Source organism: Oryctolagus cuniculus, chromosome 14, assembly GCF_051225735.1.
Source record: "Oryctolagus cuniculus isolate XC-2025 breed Fujian yellow rabbit chromosome 14, ASM5122573v1, whole genome shotgun sequence".
In the NCBI taxonomy this organism is placed as follows: domain Eukaryota; kingdom Metazoa; phylum Chordata; class Mammalia; order Lagomorpha; family Leporidae; genus Oryctolagus; species Oryctolagus cuniculus.
The window spans coordinates 86,025,783-86,048,294 of NC_142880.1; the positions used below are offsets into that span (position 1 = coordinate 86,025,783).

Sequence of the window (22,512 nt, forward strand, 5' to 3'; positions counted from 1 at the left end):
CCATGGGGTGCAGGGCCCCAGCACTTGGGCCATCCTCCACTGCACTCCCTGGCCATAGCAGAGAGCTGGCCTGGAAGAGGGGCAACTGGGACAGAATCCGGTGCCCCGACTGGGACTAGAACCGGGTGTGCCAGTGCCGCTAGGCAGAGGATTAGCCTATTGAGCCGCGGCGCAGGCCAGGGTTAGTCATATGATTATAAAATAAACTGAAAGTGTGTCATTGTGAAAGTCAATAGAGGGGCCGGCGCCATGGCACAGTAGGTTAATCCTCCACCTGCAGTACCAGCATCCCATGTGGGTGCTGGTTCTAGTCCCAGCTGCTCCTCTTCCAATCAGCTCTCTGCTATGGCCTGGAAAAGCAGTGGAAGATGGCCCAAGTCCTTGGGACCCTGCACCCATGTGGGAGACCTGGAAGAAGCACCTGGCTCCTGGCTTTGGATTGGCCCAGCTCCGGCCGTTGTGGCCATTGGGGAGTGAACCAGCAGATGGAAGACCTTTCTCTCTGTCTCTCCCTCTCACGGTCAAAAACTCTATTTCTCAAATAAATAAATAAAAAGTCTTTAAAAAAAAGTCAATAGAAAGAATAAGAAAGGAAGGAGGAGAGAGGGTCGGAGTGCTGGTAGGAGGGAGGGTAGGGTGAGAAGTATCACTATGCACCTAAATCTGTATGAAAATTTTAAAAATTGTTTAAAAAGATAGGCAAATATCTGAAAAGAGTACAAAAGAAGATATATGAATAGCTAGTAAGTATGTGAAAAATGTACTCAACATAATTAATCATCAAGAAGTATGAATTAAAACCTCAGTGATACACCACTCTATTCCTATCAAAGGAAGATTGCAAACACCAAATATAATAAGGACGTGGAGCAAATAGGACTCTCATATATTGTTAGTGACAATATAATACAGTACAATCACTTTAGGAAAATATCTCAGAGTTTCTTTTAAAACTAAACTCACATCTATTGTTGGTCAGCAAATTCACCCCTAAGTTTTTACATAAGAGAAATAAAAACACATACTCAGGAAAAGACTTGTACACAAATGTTAAAAGCAGCCATCCATAACAGCTAAAACTAGAAACTACCCAAATGTCTAACAATAATAGCAAAATGGAAAAATAAGCTGGCACTACAATGGAATCCTGCTCAGCAATAAAAGGAATAAACTACTGCTACATACAAAAATAAAGCTAGGCCTCAAAAACATTACTTAAAGGATCCTTACATTAAGAGTGTATATGGCATTTGTTTATTTATATGAGGTTAAGAACAGGCAAAACTAAACTATGATGAGAGGGAAAAAATTCAGAACAATGGCTGTGTCTCAGAAAGAGTTAATATGGGCAGTTACTGATAATAAAAATGTATGAGGAGTAATAGGGACTAAATGTGTTACCTCAAAATTCATATTCACTATGATGGCATTAAACAAATGGGACCTTTGAGAGCTAATTATAGAAATGGAGCCCTTATGGATAGGATTATCAGCCTTCTAACAAGGATCCCAAAGAACTCTCTCCCTATTTCTGCCATGTAAGATACAATGAGAAGACAGTCAGCAACCCAGACAAGGGCCCCCACCAGAACTGAACCATGTTGGCAACTTAATCTTCATCTTCCACATTGTGAGAAATAAATTTAAGAACCCCCATCTCTGATTTTTTTAAGTTTTAGTTATTTACTTATTTGAAAGTCATAATTACAGAGAGAGGGAGGGACACAGGAAGAGAGAGATCTTCCATTTGCTTGTTTATTCCCCAAAGTTCTGCAATGGCTGGGGCTGGTCCAGGCCTAAGGTAGGAGCCAGGAGCTTCCTCGGGGTCTCCCTCATGGGTGCAGGGGACCAAGCACTTAGGGTGTCCTCTGCTGGTTTTCGCAGGCCTGAATTAGACGGGGGGCAGCCAGCAACCATATGGAATGCTGGCATTGTAGACAGCGTCCACTACACCACAACGCTGGCCCCTGAATGTACTTTTAAAAAAAGTTATATTGTTTGTTTTTCCAATATCTTTAAATATTATATGACATACAGTATTAAGAATTTTGCAGTGTCAACTGTATGTCTATCTCAAATATCCTATCATGAACATATTACTATACTTGCTCTAAACACATCTATTCACCTCTTTGACCATTTATTAATCCAGTCCATTTTTTGGATGTATTTCAAAGTAAGTTTCATTCATTAATATCGTTTCCTTTAAGTACTGCAAAATGTTTAACATTAAACATAATGTAAATAAAAATAAACCACAATCAATAAAAATTTAAAGAATGGTACATTCAATTTTTCTGAGAAAATTTAGCTTGAATTTGTGTTTTGATATATGCTCAAATTAAAGTGCAAAAAACGCTTCCTAACTCTGAAAAAGTTATAATAATCTGCAGAAAGATCCTTGACCTCTGACTAAAACTGAACATAGATTTTCCTAGTCTCTTTAATTTGGTTTATGTTGTTACCTTTGTTTTAAGGGTGGTAATTGTAAATATTCACTGATTATAATCTGGCTTATCTATACCCTAAGGAAGTCTCAAGCAAAACTCAAAAGTATATGTTTTTAATGTACATCCTATTCTAGGAATTTTGACCTTATTACATATAATTTGTTTTAAAAAATTTCTGATAATTTGTAAAAATATATCATCTTTACTACAGTGAAACTAAAACATGAGAACTTCATAGTATTACAAGCACTTTCCTTCTTTGATTTGCAGGTACTAATTCTAATTAGTGTGAACATGAATGTATATGTGTTTTTGTATGTATTTATATACTCTGATATTTTCAAATCTCTCAAGCATGAATTTTCTGCCAGGTTATACATTACCTCCAGTATAGGGTTTCCAGTTATAATACTTTCCTCGGAAAGGCATATTGTCAAAGTCTGCACACTGTTTCTCTCGAAAATCTCGGGAACCCAAAGGGCATGGCTAAAATAAAATAGAATCATAAATGGTACCATTGTTGGAAAATACCAAAACCAAGGAACAATGTCCCTCAAATTAAAATTACCTGAAGCTATCATAATAGCTTGCTACCATATTCCCTGGCAAATATTCTGGCATTTGCTTTACTGCTTTACAATTAATATTTAAATTGAAGTGTCTTAATTATAATTTTAGCTGTAGAATAACTGAAGCAATATAAACAAAGATAAGTGTTAGTTTTCATATAACTTTGCATTCAGATACATGTCAGAGTCCATCTTGTAACCAATCCATCAGGTTATAAACACACAAAAAACTAGAAAGAAATTAAAACACCAAAATCCTTTTCATCACATTATTTGATGTCTAGTTGCCATACCTCCTCTCAGTTCTTTATTTTAAGGAATCAAGAGGCAGGTTTGTAGCATGACATTTAACACTATTAATTTTGGTTTAGAACCCTTCTATTATAGCTGTTTACTGTCTAGCCCTGACAAACCCATATTTTAAAATGCAATGAAATGGACAAAATGCTAAGTCTCAAGTCTAAACACCTTCAAATTCAAGGAATTTGGATTTAAGATTTACATTTAATACATTAACACCACAGAAAATACTAGATTGCTCAAAATAAGCACATGTATTAAGGGTGGCAAGGGCAAGACTGTTGAGAGGGTAAAGAAAGGATTATTTATTTTTAAAAGTTTCAAATACTTCTTTATCTGAATTTTTAAAAGACAAGTATCCTGTCAATCTAGCTAACTACAGATTCTAAATAGCAAAGGGTCATCCTAAATGCAATTGTTAATTTCCTACAGATTTATAACTTCTCATAGTGTTTAAGCAGTGTGATTTTATTTTATTTATCTTTTAGAGTTCTGCAGCTGTAGCATTTAAAACCCAGTATTGCTGATTTTGAAATGCCGAGAAAACATTCCTCTTAAATATGGAAAAACAAGAATACGTCATTAGATATAATTTTTAATTGTAAATAAATCTGAAGGATTTCAGAGACATTCTCTGAGATCATTTTGAATGCCTTTTTACTACTGTTCCTTGGATCTCTATATTTGTACAATTTCCTAAGGTCAGTACATGGTAAATAATCTCTATGAAGCACATGCAATAAGAGTAGACCACAATTTGTAAATATTTGCATGGTCATCATTACTTCCTAAATACTATAGGTTGAATTTTTATACCAAGTCCAAAGTCTCAGATTCTGAAAAGAGTAGCAGCAGGTCCATACTGTGTTATGAGTCCTTAGTTTTAAAATATTTTCAGCACATTAAAATAATGATTTTCCATTGCCTAATGATTTTTCTTGTCAAAGTACCTTTCTTACTTGCCCTTAAGAAAAGTGAAAAATAACTATTTATCATAGGTTACATACTTCCAAGACCTTTTTTTTCATGCTCCTATTAATGTTTGAATCTTTGGAACGCTTTGGATTAAAGGAATGCTTTCCTTTTTCTAACTATTTTCAGGGAACCTTACAAAAGAAATTCTTCAGTGACTTTGCCATGCATCATGACTACATTTTTAAACAAATAATCATTTTTTAAAAATACAAGTAATTTGAACTCTAGCTACAAGCCTTCATGTAACACTCGAATATTCTTAAAAAAGTTAACACAAATATGGCTTTTAATCTAGTTGGAGAAGCAAGATATAAATGGAAAAATTATAGAACTATTTCAGGCAATATGAACAGCATTTGACAGCATGTCATAGGTTAACTATAGCGCTATTTATAGATAAAGGATCAAAGCGTCACGTGATTAGTTAGGGAAATAATGGTTGAGAAAGAAAAGCTTGTACTAAAGTATTACAAAACTTCAGGGGCCTGCTCTGGCGCAGCGGGTTAAGCCACTGTCTTCAGCGTCAGCACCCATATGGGCACTGGTTTGAGTTCCAGTTGCTCTGCTTCTGATCCATCTCCCCGCTTATGGCCTGGGAAAGTGGCGGAAGATGGCTCAAGTGCTGGGGCCCCTGTACCACGTGGGAGACCTGAGAAGCTCCTGGCCATTTGGGAAGTAAATCAGTGATGGAAGATCTCTGTCTGTCTCTCCTCTCTCTGTAACTCTTTCAATAAATGAATACATCTAAAAAAAAAAAAAAGATTTGAGAAGTTAAGAAAGAAAAAGGACTTGGTAGATTGTGGGGGACTAGTGAGAATGAAGCCAAGAGAAGCCATGAGGACAGGAAGAAAAAGGCCGTATGTTGAGAGAAAGGTTGGAAAACACCATCGTAGATGAAAGACAGTAACCATTTAGAAGTATAAGAGCAAATGCGACTTCATATATATAAGCACTAGTATTTACCAAAGGCATCATAGAGGGTGGAAATTATCATTTTTTAAAGATTTATTTATTTATTTGAAAGGCAGATTTACAGACAAGCAAAATCAGAGAAAGAGAGAGGTCTTTCGTCTGCTGGTTCACTGCCCAGATGGCCATAACGGCTGGAGCAATGCCAATCCGAAGCCAGGAGCCAGGAGCTTCTTCCCAGTGTCCCATGCAGGTGCATCCTCTACTGCTTTCCCTGGCCACAGCAGAGGGGTGGATCAGAAGTGGAGCAGTTGGGACTCGAAACCTGTGCCCATATGGGATGCCAGCACTCCAGGCGGCAGCTTTACCCACTATGCCACAGCGCTGGCCCCTTCATTATTTTCTTAAAACTGTATATATGAAATACATGAAATCTGTTCCCTTTATACAAACACATAAATAAATAAAAGTGAAAAATAAATTCAAAAAGAAAAAAGGAAACAAAACAAAATGCTATTTTTTAAGTATCTTTTAGTGATTCTTCTAAACAGTAGAAAAGTACAAGACCCAACAGCAGGCTATTATTGTTTAATTAAAGTATCTGAAAGCACTGTATAAAATTTCTGATTTACTCTTTTCCTGTGATAACCATTTCTAGGGTCTGCATAATAAAAATAGTAATAACAACAAGAGCTAGCTAGGATTCCTACTCTTTGGCAAATTATTAAGAGATGTTTAGATGTAATATCTATTTAATCCCTCTCAACAGTCTTAAGGTAGTTATAACTACCTTTCAAAATAAAATAAGTTGGAATCAAAAAGTAATTTCAGGGCTGGAGCCGTGGCTCACTTGGTTAATCCTCCACCTGCGGCGCCAGCATCCCATATGGGCACTGGTTCTAGTCCTGGTTGCTCCTCTTCTAGTCCAGCTCTCTGCTGTGGCCCGGGAAGGCAGTGGAGGACAGCCCAAGTGCTTGGGTCCCTGCACCCGCATGGGAGACCAGGAGGATGCACCTGGCTCCTGGCTTCGGATTGGCATAACTCTGGCTGTAGCGGCCATTTGGGGAGTGAACCAATGGAAGGAAGACCTTTCTCTCTGTCTCTCACTGTCTAACTCTATCTGTCAAAAAAAAAAAAAAAAAAAAAAAAAGTAATTTCAGGTACAAAAGCACCTCCATATCTCAATAGTAGCTCCTTTGGACATTTTCTAAATGCTACAATGAACACAAATTTTTAACCCTGTTAAGATGTACAAAAACCTTGGGCCAGGGCCGTGGCTCACTTGGTTAATACTCCCCTGCGGTGCCGGCATCCCATATGGGTGCTGGGTTCCAATCCCGGATGCTCCTCTTCCAGTCCAGCTCTCTGCTGTGGCCTGGGAGGGCAGTGGAGGATGGCCCAAGTGCTTGGGCTCCTGCACCTGCGTGGGAGACCAGGAGGAAGTACCTGGCTCCTGGCTTTGGATTGGCACAGCGCCGGCCGTAGTGGCCATTTAGGGAGTGAACCACCAGAGGCAAGACCTTTCTCTTTGTCTCTCTCTCTCTCACTGTTTATAACTCTATCTGTCAAATTGAAAAAAGAAAAAGAAAAAAAAAGAAAAAAAGAAGTTCAAAAACCTTATAGGAATAATTTGGGTTCTTGGTTCTTACTTAATCAATAGCCATCTGCAAAGATATTTATATCATCTCCAAACTACTTTTATTTATTTTGTAAAATCAGAATGCTAAAAGCTAGAGTTTTGGAGTCAAACAGTTTTGGATTCAATTCTAACTTCATCATTTATGTAATTCATAGCTTTGAATAATTTACTTAGTTTTCCAGGTAAGTTTCTTCTTTAAGTTGGGGATAATACTAGTATTTATGTCCTAGGTGAGGATTCATGCAAACTCTTTAGCACTGACCTGGCATATGGTAGTACTTAGAAACTATTAGCAGCTGTGCTGGTCTCAGACCTAGGTGTCCTTACCCTCATTTTCCACGTCTCTGCTCTGCTGTATTTTAAGAGAACAAACTCTGCAAGCTGCATTTCTCAGGCTTATGTGTCAGCTGACATATGGATAGGTTCAGGCAATGCAAGGAACTAGTTGAGAACCAGGATATTTTTCTCATTTCTTCTGTCTCAAGCCGCATCTCAAACAAAAGCAGAACACATTTTTTGTGGCTCCTAATTTGGGCAACAGTTCCATTCTCCCTGCCATCCTACTCTGTGGTTCAATTCCTCAATTGCAGTCACGGCTTGGACAAAAGTATCCCTGTCTGTGTCCTGCTGATGCTGATCAATGGGTTTAATTCCTTCTTCCACCATCTATGTCACCAATCCCCTGCTCTATTTAAACAGAGTGGAATAAATTATTATGGTTGAATTTTTGTTGATATATCTATTAACAAAAATAAGAAGTACTTGAAAAACTGAATAGAGAAATATCTCTATATATTACTTCTTGCTGTTTATTACATTAGAGCAGAAGTTGAGAATCTTTTTGTAAAGAGCTACATAGTAAATATTTTAGGCTTCATGGGCCATGCAGTCTCTGTTGCAACTACTCAACTGTGCATTATAGGGTGAAAAAAGCCATAGAAAACATGTAAATGAATAGCCATGGCTGTGTTCCAATCAAAATATTTATAAAAGGAAATGACAGGTCAGATTTGGTCTGGGAAGTACAATTTGCTAACCCATGGCAAATTATGTTAACATAAGACATAGCTGTCTGGCAAAATTTTGCAGAAGAACAAAACTAAATTATTAACTTTTTAGTCAATACAGAGTAATGCTTTTAAAACCTGATGTTAAAAGTGATAGACTCTATTTGTACAAGATGCTTAGATTTTCTGTATAATTATTCTTAAAGTGGTCTGTATAAACATATACAGAAAGATAGATCAAATACTTTTCAGACAGCTGCAACTATTAGGTCTTCCGTACCTTCACCCAACACCTCCCTTCCTATAACCCAATGGTCTTTCTTCTTTCTTTGGAATCTACATTGAACAAATCTAATCCTAAACCGAAAAGAACCTAGACCCTGATGACATTCCTATGGGTGCATCATAATAACTGATCATTAGTCCTCTTCAAACAAGGCACCAAGAACTGGGCCTAGATATCTTTCTTTCATTAGGCAGGTATTTATAAAATGTTTAACATGTGCCAGATATGATTTAGGCTCTAAAGTTACAGTGGAAACACAAAGCAGACAAGGTCTCTGTTCTTATGGGGCTTACTTTATTTGGAGATAAGAAACATGAAAAATAAAGCAGGATAAAGAGATTGACAGTGAGATAGAAGAAGAGTTGTTTTAAACAGTAGAGAAATTCTGATGATGTTGCATACAAGCAGAGCTGGAAGAAACTGAAGGAATTACTTATGCACACATCTGTGAAAAGAGTGTTCCAGGAAGTAGCACACGCAAAGGCCCAGAGGCAGGAGTGTATATAAGGTACTCAAAAGATAGCGTAGAGAATGGAAGAGCTAATGGTGATCATAGCGGACTTGGGGACTTGATCTCAGGTCTTGCTATTTCTAGAATACACCAGCCAGTGATCTGTTCTCCTGATTTCAATGTTATCATTAGTGAAAGTTCTGAATTTGTGTTGTTTAGAAATAGGCCCAGCAGGAGCTGTATAACATATATTGGTTCAAAGGAATGGGAATGTTCAAAGGAAATAACGATTTCTTGAGGAAAAATTATTTTAAAAAAAGTTTTTTTAGTTTAGGAATAGTGGAGAGTTTAAGGACTAATGCCTTTTTTTTTTTTTTTTTTTTTGACAGGCAGAATGGACAGTGAGAGAGAGAGACAGAGAGAAAGGCCTTCCTTTACCGTTGGTTCACCCTCCAATGGCCGCCATGGCTGCTGCGCTGTGGCCGGCGCACCGCGCTGATCCGAACGCAGGAGCCAGGTACTTCTCCTGGTCTCCCATGGGGTGCAGGGCCCAAGTACTTGGGCCATCCTCCACTGCACTCCCTGGCCACAGCAGAGAGCTGGCCTGGAAGAGGGGAAACCGGGACAGAATCCAGCGCCCTGACCGGGACTAGAACCCGGTGTGCTGGCGCCGCAAGGCAGAGGATTAGCCTAGTGAGCCACAGCGCCGGCCAGGACTAATGCTTTTTATATTAACTAAGGATAACGAATGCTGACACCATGCAGAAACTCTAACAGAAAACAGTTGGCATAAGCAAGATTTTTTTATGTAAAGCTTGACAGATTTTCAGTTGCCTAATGCAAACACCAATCAAGCATCCTCTCCTTTTAAAAACTGACCAGAAGGGACCCACATAAATCCAGTGAGCAAAGCTGCAGGTCTCAGCATCTTTTGATCTTCTTAGTACTTCAAAGATATAAAAAAAATAGTATTTTTATCACCACTTTTTTTTTCAGAGATCTATGTAGGTCAACACATTTTATAAGCTATCTGGTGCTTCCAGTAAGCATCTCCTTTAGACTAAATTTAACTTTTTATTATTAAATACGTTGTAAACAGAGTAATTCACAGGGGCATTTAAAAGTTGCTATAGAAAGAAATCTTAGTTTCTGCTGACAAACTTTCCAGTAGCAATTCTGTTAGTAGGGTTCTAATCCTGATTTTTTCCCAAAAGTAGGGTGACCTTGGCAAGTCCCAAATCCTTGGCAAGTCCTTTCTTTCTTTCATTTACAAACATATCCCAATTGTCCTTATCTTCAAGAGAAATACATCCTAAAATGTCCTGCAAATGAGGAAAATTCTGAAAATACTACATTATGTCTTATGAGTAATAGAAGTAGACCGAGAGTGAAAACTATTTTTCTGCTTTGTATTTCCTCTCCTCTTCCTAAAGGAAATGGGCAGGCTAGGAAGATTTCTCTGATCTCAAAGAAAATCACAAAATGAGTAAAATTGGCATTCTGTTCTTCTACTTCCTCCCCACCTTCTGCTTCTTCCTTTCTGCTTTCACACCAAATGCACTTCTGCTTCACCCCTGTTACATTAGATCAGCCTTCAACACGCCCAAGATTTAATTTTCTTCCTCTCCAGGAAAGCAATCTATTCTTAGCAAGTTATATCTTGTTAAATGAGGAAGTTTGAAATCCAAACCCTTCCTGCTTAGCAAGCCATGTTGTTGACAAGGAACTATGAAGGACACATTTTTATTTGTTTACTCAGCTGGACATCTTTCTGTAAGTTATACAAAGATAACACATGGGCTAACAGAGGCCTTGCTTATGCATTCCTTTTTTACAAGGTGCAAATAAAATGCCTGACTCCCAAGTTTTCAGATATTATATGGCTATCTAATTAAAGTAATTGATAAGAAGACATTTCTAAAGCTAAATTTAGTGGTCCAAACATGTAGTGAATCATCTCAATCTCAGTTTTGGTTCAACTTCTTTGGCAGTTTAAGTACATATTTATTTTTAAAGTAAAATAAAACAAAGGACTAGTAATTCAGACTGTCCATACAAAATTGATTCTGGCTGTCAGGTTTGATACCATAATCTTTTATGCATATTCTTAAAATTAAAGTTATTTGTATATGTCTTTCATAACCTGAATTAAAAAAATATTTAAGGGCAGGCACATGGCACAGTAGTTAAATCACTACTTTGGATGCCAACATCCCATATCAGAGAGCCTAGTTCCAGTTCTGGCTACTGTACTTCTGATACAGCTTCCTGCTAATGCACACTTTAGGAATCAGCAGATGATGGCTCAAGTAGTTAGATCCCTTCCTCCCATATGAGAGACCCAGATTGAATTCTAGGATCCTTGCTTTGGCCTGGTCCAATACTGGCTGTTAAGGACATTTGGGGAGTGAGCCTGTGTATGGAAGATTTCTTTCCATGTCTTTCTTTCAAATAAAAAGAAAAAAAAACATAAAATTTTTTAAAAATGTATTTGTTTGACAATGGAAGGAGAGAGAAAGAGAGAATGCTCTTTTGGTTCACTACTCAAATGCCTGCAAGGGCTAGAGAGGGACCAGGGCCAGAACCAGGAGCCTGAAATTTAATCCAGGTCTCCCATGTGTGAGACACGAACTCAGTTACTTGAGCCAGCATTTCTGCCTCCCAGGTGACAAGGGGAAACCAAGTAGGAAGTCAGACAAGAATAAATGAGCCAGGTATCTCCCCACGACTCTGTCTCACAGCCCTGCACTGTGACTTCACTTTGTATGACAATCCAGTACACCCAATTTCCCATGATTTAACTGGGCAAGAGGAGACACCATAATGAACACATGGAAGTTATCCACATGGAGATACCAGAAAACTTCATACACACTAACTCCTGCCCAAATTCCACTCTATATATTAAAATGAATACCATCTCATAAAAAGAACTTTTGCTGCTGGGAGCGGCCCTTTTTCGGCTTCTTGACCTTGCTGTTGGCCCTTCACTCCCCTTCTCCTGTGTTGTCTTCTAGCGGGCATCTCTCTGGCCCTCTCATGTCAGGTTTCTCTCCCCATGGGATTATCTACACTCACATGTGAATTTATAGTCACTCTCTTACTTTAAATAAATCTCATTTATGCACCTTACTCATGCCCCTGCTTTGAATTCTTATCTCATGCAGGGGCAAGAAACTGGAATAAAAAACCAGGAAACATATTCCAATAACACGGGGTCTGAATTGGTAGGAACGAGGAATCAGCAGTCAGAGGCACAAATAGAACCCAGGCAGGTATGAATGCAGGTATCTTAACTGATGGGCTAACCAACCTCTTCTACCCTGAATTTAAAATCCTATTTATCTATGGCCTAACCCTTTCTTCTAAGCCTATAAATATGCTAAGAAATAAACTTTGACTCTGTAATTTTTTAAGAAATGTTTTTTAAAATAATATAAACAAACTCTATTATGTACTTAAAAGCCACTCCTTATTTCTCAAAACAATATATACTATGAAATTCATAGTAACCTAAGGAAGATTACTGTTTGTGTTCTTTCCTGTAATACATATGCATGTATTGTATTTATGTTTCTAAATATATTTATTTATAAGAACAAAAGTGGTTGACACACATTTGTTTTCTAATAATACTTTGGAACAAGGCTGTGACACTCTTAGTTAATGAACAACTCTGTACCTGTTCATCACTTATGTGGCTCCTCTCCCTAGGGGTAAGACCTACAGTTTCAGAATGCTCTTAGCTATCTAATGCTGCTTCAGGGCAAGCTTAGCCTGGACATAGGACAATGTCGAAGACGATCAAACTCTCAGAGAAACTGGCTTTGCCATATCTACCTCCCAAGGGCTCTATCTGTTACAAGAATACTGTATCTGTAATCAAAAATCCCATGCCTCACTGAATCCCTTCCATGGTACTAGCCTGATGCTGAGCCTTTCCTCATTTAAAAAATATTCTTAAAAAGTTTATCTTTTGGCCAGCGCCACGGCTCAATAGGCTAATCCTCCACCTAGTGGCGCCGGCACACAGGGTTCTAGTCCCGGTCGGGGCGCTGCATTCTGTCCCGGTTTCCCCTCTTCCAGGCCAGCTCTCGGCTGTGGCCCGGGAGTGCAGTGGAGGATGGCCCAAGTACTTGGGCCCTGCACCCCATGGGAGACCAGGAGAAGCACCTGGCTCCTGGCTTCGGATCAGCGTGGTGCGCCGGCCGCATCACACCAGCCATGGCGGCCATTGGAGGGTGAACCAACGGCAAAAGGAAGACCTTTCTCTTTGTCTCTCTCTCACTATCCACTCTGCCTGCCAAAAAAAAAAAAAAAAAAAAAAAAGTTTATCTTTCTCTTCAAAAAAATTACTTAAAGGTTTAATGAGGTTATTTAATGAGTACATTAAAACATGCAAACTATTAGATAAAAATAATCATTCTGTATTGAGTGCACATTAAGGACTAAGAATAGCACTAGATGTTTTACTCGTGTTCCTTCTTTTCATTCTCTAATAACTGCAAATCTGATACAATTATGCTCTATGTAGGAGTCAACTGAAGTTATGGTACATGTAAAGAGAGATGAGAAAAAGAGCTGGAGGAAAAATGTCACCACATCCCATACCAAGGTTGCCTCCGATGGCTGGCAACCAGCGATCACTATTGTGGCAAAGCTGCTGCCCAGAACTGTCACTGGCCGAAAATATCCAACATGGCTGCAGACCTCATTCCCATGATATCTGCCTACAGCCTATTATAATAAAATTATCATGGCTGACACCTCTACTCATATCAGGTACTTGATGCCATGACACTTCTGAGACTTCCTAAAAAGATCAAAAAATGAACATTACCAAATTCCTGGAAATCTCCACCTTCTCATTGCAAACTCCACCCAAAGCACCACACCCTATTTAGCCTCCAGATCACAAAAACAGATGATCCCTAACCTCACGAGGCACAGCTCACTCTCAAACATGCCCAGCCTCCGCTTCAGTGTGTGTTCTAGCTTTACTAATGAATCTTATTCCTCTGCTAACTTTATCTACATCCCATCCTCCAGTTCAGAGACAAGAAGCTGGACTCATCCATTCCATGACAGGTACCTGCCATGGTAATAAGTAGCATAGTTAGGATTCAGACTCAAGTCAATTTGACTTCCAAATGCATGTTTTTTTCACTATAATCTTACTTCCAAATAGAGGCTATAATTTCTCTGTTTATCAAAGCCTAGGCGATAATAACTTAATTACTTTAACCATGCATTGAAAAAAAATTGCTGAATAGCATGCCCCTTTAGGAAAGTTGACTAAGAACACATACAAGTACTATACAATCTAAACTTATATTTTAGAACACACTATGATGACTTGGAAGATCGTTTTGCTCTGTACATATTTTATAGCTTTGACACATAAAGGAGAGAGATGAGAGCAGTTCAGATGCAGGAGTAATATGACTGTCTATCCCAGTCAAAGTATAGCTTAGGTAACAGAAGTTCTATCATGGTCATATTATTAAGCAGACACGTAAGTCACAAATAATATGGAATAGGGGAAAACAAATATTATTTTGATTTTGGAAAGCAACTAAGTACCAGTACTTTTCATAATAGCTAATTGTACTGTACATTATGACATTCAGCTCACATTCTCCTTTTTGCTCATTTTGACCTCATGCTCTGTCACAGAAGTCCCTATTATGTGTCTCTGCCTTCCTTGTACATTGAATATGATTACCCTTAGACTTCAATATGAAATATGGTTCAGAATCTCAATATAGTCATATTTTTACTCTTTAAAAAAATAAAATTTTCTAGGAAAGTATGTACATTGCCAACCTTTAGTTACCAGTACTTAAAAGTAGTTATGATACATATATTATTTTTTAACCTCTTAGATCATTCCACATGATAGTTTTAAGTCAACAGAATGAAAAAACAGAAATGCCTATTTGTGGCCAATATTCTTTTATGCTAGAGAAAAGGAGATTCCATACACATACCAATACTCTACAAAGGAGAAGGAGGAAGACTTCTCTCAGGACAGGAAGAGAATATGATTATAATAATATGTCTTATAAAAGGTAAGTGTTCAATAAATATTATCAGCAGTTACTTTTACTGTTAATTCTATTGGTAAAGAGGGAAATTAAAAGAGCTCTGAGGCAGTCACCTATGCTTTACCCAATATCTATCACTGCCTGCTTTCTTGCTAATAGAACTCAGATTTTTTTTTTTTTTTAATTAAGAATCTCCCTTAGGAATCCATTCCAGGGACAAATCAGGATCAGTCTAAATTAATTATGCCAACAACTTAGGTGGGCATGTGATCTTCTGGCAAATAAAAGGTAAAGGAGGAAATCTAAAGTCTAAAAAATCTAAAATCTAAAATCTAAAGGTAAAGGAGGAAGTCTAAAATCTGCCACTTTTATTTTTCTTTTTCCACTACTTATCATACATTATTTACATTAGATAGTCTATATGCTGTTAGAGCTTAAATGTGTACCTACTCACACAGTTGTACAATGAAGGAAATAGTTGGGAATTGAGAGGTGGGTCTGAGTTTCTCTCTCCTAACAGTCTGATGATATAGCATGTATTCACTTCTTTTATGATTGTATAAAACACGTATTCCTCTAAGACTCAAGCTATTATACAAATTACTACCTGGCCTAGCAAATGAGAGTCATTTTCCTTCATTTATTAAGGAGTTTGGTACCTGGTTCACAGTCTCACTCACACTCTTAGATTCTAATACAATCCTGAGTGACTTCTGCATCTAAATAGAAGACTCCCTAAACTCATTAACTTCAAAATCCTTTGAATTCCTTCATCTCCCCTTAGAGTTAGGCCTGTAATCCCATGGCCACACTACAGATGTACCATCACTGAGAATATTCTCACTGTCGTATCTCAAATTCAAATATGTTTCATTTTCAGATCTTCTCATCTTCTATTTCTCTCGATCTGTTTTTTCCTACTACATGGGTTCGTTGATTTTTATGCTCCTTAATTCTCTCCTTGTTAGTACTCTATAGACATTAGTTTTTCCCAGTAACTCTCAAATGGTATAGCCCATTACTCAGCACTTTAATCATTCTCACCAATATCCTTAAATTCTTCTTGATTTGTTTACTATCATGTGTTAATCGTGTAAGAGATGAGTTCATAAAAGCAATGAAGGCCAGACTGTGTAGAATTTGCAAAGCTTTGTAAGTATTTACATTTAAGTAAAGTGAGTTGCCATTGAAGGGTTTTGAGTAAAATAAAATCTGATTCACTCTGCCTCTTATATTGAGGCTGTAAAGGACAGGAATAGTAACAGGAAATCCTCAGAAGAGACTATTAAAGTAATCCAGTGAAAGACGGTGGTACCTTATACCAGAGTAGTAGCAGTGGAGGTAGTGAGAAGTGGTCATATCTACAACATATTTTGTATGCAAAACCAAAAGGATTTCCTGAGAGATCATCCTCTTATAAGTCAAAATAAAATTCTAGAAGTTGACATGGGAGAAAACTGTTGGGAACAAGTTTGTGGCAATGTTTTGGAGATAAATATTAGATGTCTATTAGAAGTCTAATCTAGAAAGATATGGGCCTGCAATCTATGGAAGAAGTCTGAGCTAAATATATAAATTTGAGGATCAAATGGAATATAAATGGTATCATAAGCAACAGAGCTGTATTGGATCATCAAAGAAATGAGTTATTGTTAGAACAGCAGGGGAAAAAGCCAAGGACTAAGCCCTGGATTCTCTAACATTGGGAGATCAGAGAAAAGAGAAGCAAACAGCAAAGGAGAATGAAGATTGAGAAGTGATGTAAACAAGCAACCAAAAAGTTGTGTCCTGGAAGCCTGGTGAAAGCCACGTAAAATGGAAACTCAGAATTGACTACTGGATTTAGCAACACAGAAGTCATCTACAACTTGACAAGGGCATTTCAATAAAATAACGATGCAAAAACCAGACAGGAGCAAAATTAGGAAAAAAAAGAAGAAAGGAAAAAACTAGAAGACATGAATTGGTTTCTGTAAGTATAAGCCAGTTTTCTGAGGAATTTTGTTTCAAAGGAGCAAAGAAAATATCTAGCAAAGAGGCCTGCATATTGGCATAGCAGGTAAAGCTGCCTCCTGCGATGCCAGCATCCTGTGTGGGTGCTGGCTTGAGTCCCAGCTGCTCAAATTCCAATCCAGCTCCCTGCTAATGGCCTGGGAAACTAACGGAAAATGGCCCAAGTGTTTGGTCCTCTGCATCCATGTGGGAGACCTGGAAAAAGCTCCTGGCTCCTGGCTTTGGATCACTCCAGCTCCCAAACTGCAGGCATCTGGGGGGTGAACCAGCAAATGGAAGCTCTCGCTCTCCTCTGTCTCTCCCTCTATCTCTGCAACTTTGCCTTTCAAATAAATAAATCTTTTTTTTTTAAAAAAGGAAATAACTCGCAGAGTGTTTTTATTAGTTTATTTTCAGATAGGAGCATGTTTGTATGCTTATGTAAAATTCCAGAAGATATTGGAATAATAATAAGAATATTTATTAAGTCATCAAGAATTAGGTAGGAGAACGGTTGGAGAGCACAGGAGTGAGAGATAGTGGGTTAACTCTTTGATGACATAAAATTTAAAACCATGGTTTTCAAATGGGAGTAATGTAGAATGATACGGAAGGAATAACAACATACATCAGGATAGTCAATCCTTCTCCTGGTCCCCCGTTTGGAACTAGAGAGAGAGAGAGAGAGAGAGAGAGAAGTATCTTATGAGGAGAGTCAGTGTCCATGAAAGCAAGAAGGTAAAGGGAAGAAAAATCCAAAAAGTCAGAGGGAATAAGGAATTCTGCTGATAATGGATTGCGGTTTCCTCAGAGTACACAGTAAAAGACCTTCAGAAGTTGGGCAATCAGAAGTTGATAGCAATCAGAAGGGCAGATACACACAATTTTATTTCAATGGGTGGAAAAAAGATGAGGGATAATGTGGGTGTCTGGAGCTTCTTGCAATGGCAAACATAAAGTAGGATAAAGGATAAAATAAGGTTAGTCCTGGCAGACTCAATGAAGATAGGGGTTGTGAAGTTGTAAGTTTTGTGGGGTAAGGCAATACAGGATGCGTGTGTCTCCCTTGATGGCTGCTGGGAAAGAATGTACTTGCGCCTAGTGCTGGAACTGTCTCTTGACCCTTTATGGAACTGATTAGGTTGTGATCAACTCCATTCATTATTAGCAATTTAGAAAATTTATGTGACCCAGAGACACATAGAGTTCTGATCGAACAGTTTATAATTTTAAAAATTTCCCTGCTCTAGGGAAAAAGTAAGTTAATTTTTCATAGCAGTTTGATTTTACTTACATCTGTGTTACAGGAGCGATATCGTTTCCTTTCCCCAAGGCAATATTTTCCACCTCCTGAAGGTCTGAAAAAACATTTTGTTTAACATGTGAATATAATATATCTTCCATTCAAAGAGTACATATATTGTTTGATGGAAACACATTAAAGTTTACTTTAAGAAAAATATTATATTTGACATTTTAATAATTATTAAAATAATCATGCTGTGATTATTAGCAATGATTACAGAGTTGACAAAAAAGTTAAGGCAATATACTATGAGTAATGTACAAGACTCTTCATTGTCATGTTTTACTCTTAAGAAAATGTAATTAAATCAATATTTTTCTCACTATCATGGTAGTACTGTCATCAGTTTTAGAATCATTTATTTATAATGAAAAACCACTTAAAATTTTTCAATAAAACCCATAGTCTGATGCTGTCTACCCAGTAGGAATGGAATTTTTGTTTTCTGAAGACAAGAAGCAAAGAGAGGACACTAAATATCTCTGGAAATAAGCTTCAGTTCAGATAAGTAACGCAGAAGTGAATTTCCTTCTTATTTCAAATATTACATGACGTTAAATCCAAAAATCAGATGGCTTTGCATTATATAAATTTTCATGTTACTCAAATTAAATGAAAGAGGAAGATATCAAATATTTGATTTACACAGCTTAATCTTTATAATGTTTCATAGGGAAAACCATCTGCTATTATTTGGGCATGCTAGTATTAAATGTGAAAAGAAAACTTATTTCCATTTTTAAAAGAGGTCCAGGTCATTTCTTTAAATATCTGGGTACATTGTTTATCATAAGGTTTTATACTTTTGGTTTTTAATTTACAGTAGCCTGTAATTGAATTCAGGTTAAGTATTCTGTACTTGTTTAAAAGTGATCAAGCCCAAATTATAATTTTGGCTCATTGCTACCAAAGGGATAAGTAAACTACATTTTGAAGATATTTTGAATGCCAGTGGGTCTAAGTAAGGAAGAGAGAAAAGTGACTCAGCTTGAGAGAAATGGGTAGTAGGGATGGTGACAGGATGATGATTTATGAACAGGTAACAGCATGTGTTATTTTGTAGAAGGGTAATAACTGATAGAAAGTGAGAGAATGGAAACACAGAATATAAAGGAAAAACTGTTAAATTAAAAAAAGAGTGAAAGAGAAAAAAAGGCACATTTTGAGAGAGGAACCAAAGAATGGAATCGTGAGTTAAAATGAGAGAAAAATAAAATAGTCCATCTTTTAACCTGGCAGGTGGGTGGAGGGTGGAGTAGAGGTGTTATCACATCATTCTTCACCAAAATACTAGCTGGGAAAGAATGCTCTCAAATGGGGTTCTAGACAAAAATGGGCACTTAACATGTAGCAGCTGAGAAGGAGTTTAGTCTGAGGGAAGACAGTAAAATATAACTAGAGCAACAGTCCACCTGCAATGGGCACTGGTGAGAAGGAGAAGCGATAGAGCTAGAAAAGAATACTGATGGGCCTGGCCTTCCGCCAGGAGAACGCTGGCTGGAGGAAAGTGGTGGGAGAGGAGCAGTCTGACCTGTATAAAACAGTCATTGGGAGAAAAGTGGCGGCAGCTAAGGAAGATGATTAATGGGGGCATGTGAATGGAAACTATTTTAACACATGGGCAATATTCTTTTCATTGTGATTTGTGATGCGAATCAAGGCGTTTCAACCCTTGAAGTGCTCTCATTGGTCCTTTTAATACTAATGTAGCAGTAATAATTTTATGTGACATGTGAAAAGACCTTAGGTTTCCTGGGAATAATGGTAATGTAGCTAAAACCAGACCTGGATTCATCCATAATTCAGTAGTTTTTGGAGGAGGATATATATCTGATTAATACTAGATTAAAAGTATGGCTTATCTGGGACAGAAACAATGCTTTTCTATTTTTCATATTTTATTTTTAGTTACACGTTAAGGGGAAAGGAAGAAAAAGAAATCGTCTAACAAAGTTCCTCCACTTTCCTGTGCCTTTTGCTTGTTCTGAAGACAAGCATTTGGCTCACTAGAGAAACGTTTTTACAGATAACATGTGAAACCACAGCTTTGAATCATTTCCAACTGTGTCTTTTTGTTGGCTCCGGCTTACTTTAGCTACTTACGCTGGACTGTCACAGTGTCTTAGGGATGAGGAGACGCCTCCCCCGCAGGTCCTGCTGCACTCTCCCCATAGTGACCAGGGACCCCAGCCCCCATCTACGCTCTGGGGCCAAGTGCCAAAAGGAACACAATCTCCCTGATAACACCACTGCAAGATTTCACAGAAAACACAGAATTAGCTTTTAGCAGATAGAGCTATCAGAGTAGAAATACATAAAGGTCAAGTAATGGCCAATTATAGGCATTAGCATTCTCACAATAGATAACACAGATAGTTCTTTAATTGTGCATAGACATTGGTGAAGGTGCATGTGGATTGCAAATTATTTTTAGCTAGATGGTGATTTATAGATCTCTACCTTGTACCAGGAGGTCTAAAATCACCGACTTTGCTTCTTTTTCCTTGTTTCTTCTCCTCCAGACTTTTAGTGTTTCTCATTATGAAGCTAGCTATAGACCTCCAAATCTTTTTAGATATTTTAGTATTTTGTAAAAAAAAAGATTTTTATATTCCACTATTATTAGATTCAAGAAATGATAACGCAATATGGAAAGTTCCCCAGTAAGGAATTTTTATGATGGTAATTGCTCTTTCTTAAAAAAAAAATAAAAAAGACTAGTTGAAGCTACAATAGTAAAAGAATGTGTTGTGGCATTTCATCTACACGAGCACTGCAGACATAATAAAAATAATGCCAAGACACTAGGGAATGAGTACAAAAAACCCTTATATACACTGACTAGCCATGTGTATGGTCCCTACATGAACATGTGTACTGGAATTCTGCTCGCCTTAACTCTCTGTAATAAACCACACATACTGCACCTACACAGAAAGCCAGGAATAAATTATCAAGACACAGACATCGCATAATCAGTTCATAACTCTAGCATGATAAATCTTATTTGTAGAATATGACAAAATGAAACACTTAACTTTAACCAACTATTTATAGGCTTTTATTAGCACATTTTTCTGAATTATCAAACTCTGACAAAAGCATACTGATACTATGAAAGTCATCTCCTTATATGAATAGCAATGGGGAACATGCTTATTAAGAGTTGAATAAGTGTCAGCAATGTTAAGATTGCTAAATAAAAATTTAACCTTATCTTAAAATGTAGAGGAATATGACAGGTGCTGCTCAGAAACTAATTAGCTTAGTAAACTACTTCTATCACCAGACTTCATTGATTTTACCTACACGATGCATCAGTTATTCTTTAACATTTACCTTCTTCTCTCTACCACCCTGAACCAAACTGGCAAATGGAGTGGCTTCTTACCTGATCACTCTGCCTTTACCCTTTTCTACTAGAATTTATTTTCCAGAGAACATTCAGAGAGATCTTTGAAAAACATGATATGACATCAAGTCACTTTTTGGCTAAAAGACCTTGGTGGGTTTCTACTCCTCTCAATTCTGCTCAACAGTGGAGTTAGTGGTTTAGCTCTGCTTCCTTTTCAATCATTCTCTCCCTTGCACAGACTGCTCCAAATAGTTGCTTTCTTTTCTCTAATACCAGTATAGCTCAAAAAGTTTGTAAAAACAAGGAATTAAAAGGTAAGTTTATTTGGTGCCAAAGATGTCTGAAATCCATGCTCAGTTTTTTCATAATAAAAATTTTCTATGAGCTTTTCAGAGGTTCCCTCCTACACTAATCTTGTTCTTTAGAGGATTTGCATTTGTATTTGCTGGTCCTACTTGTAATGCACTACTCGCAATTCCTCATGTTACTGTCCTCTTACCACTCAGTTTCAGGCAAAGTGTCATTTCAACAAACAGGTCTTCCCTTGACCACACACTCTTACTCTGAAGCTCTGTTTCATCAGCCTTTTACAGCTCTATTCCTCCATTGTAACATGTAATAAGGATGAAATCTTCCTGGTTTGGTTCCTCTGACCACTTAAAACTGATTCAGAGGGGCCAGTGCTGTGGTGTAGCAGGTAAAGTTGTCTCCTGCAGCGCCTGCATCTCATATGGACGCTGGTTGAAGTCCTGGCTGCTCCACTTCCAATCCTGATTTCTGCTATGGCCTGGGAAAGCAGTGGACTATAGCCCAAGTCCTTGAGCCCCTGCTCCTGCGTGGGAGACCCAGAGGAAGCTCCTGGCTTCTGGCTTCAGATCAGAATAGCTCTGGCCATTCTGGCCATCTGGGGAGTGGGCCAGCGATAGAAGACCTCTCTCTCTGCCTCAGCCTCTGTAACTCTCTTTCAAACAAAATAAATAAATCTTTAAAAAAAAAAAAATGATTCAGAGTACTTGTTTGCCTCCCCTCCTCAGTATATAAAAGACTAGAGAGCCACATGTGGCTATTAAAATTTAAATTAAAAGGAAATTTTCAGTTTCTCAGACCCACTAGCCATATTTCAAAGGTTACACAGCCACATGTGACTAGTGGCTACAATGTTGGACAGAGTAGATGTGGAACATTTCCATCATCACAGAATGTTGTATTGGAAATAATGAATGCCT

At 37.8% G+C, this 22,512-nt stretch overlaps 1 protein-coding gene across 15 annotated transcripts in view; it reads right to left on the reverse strand.

The window, feature by feature from the left end:
* The window catches only part of ADAMTS6 (ADAM metallopeptidase with thrombospondin type 1 motif 6), a 318,047-nt gene that overhangs the window by 96,363 nt on the left and 199,172 nt on the right, over nt 1-22,512 (reverse strand). For 13 of the 15 annotated variants that reach the window (XR_016220205.1, XR_016220208.1, XR_016220206.1 and 10 more), the window contains 3 exons: nt 20,035-20,180; nt 17,920-17,983; nt 2,834-2,936 (listed from right to left, as the gene is read on the reverse strand). Coding sequence is in view for 7 of the 15 variants with exons in the window: in XM_089312802.1 (XP_089168928.1) it covers nt 2,834-2,936; nt 17,920-17,983; nt 20,035-20,180 (313 nt within the window). In the remaining 8 variants the exon portion in view is untranslated. Of the gene's footprint in view, nt 1-2,833; nt 2,937-17,919; nt 17,984-20,021; nt 20,181-22,512 lie in introns of those variants that run through there. The other 2 variants (XR_016220212.1, XR_016220211.1) reach the window with 2 other exon arrangements.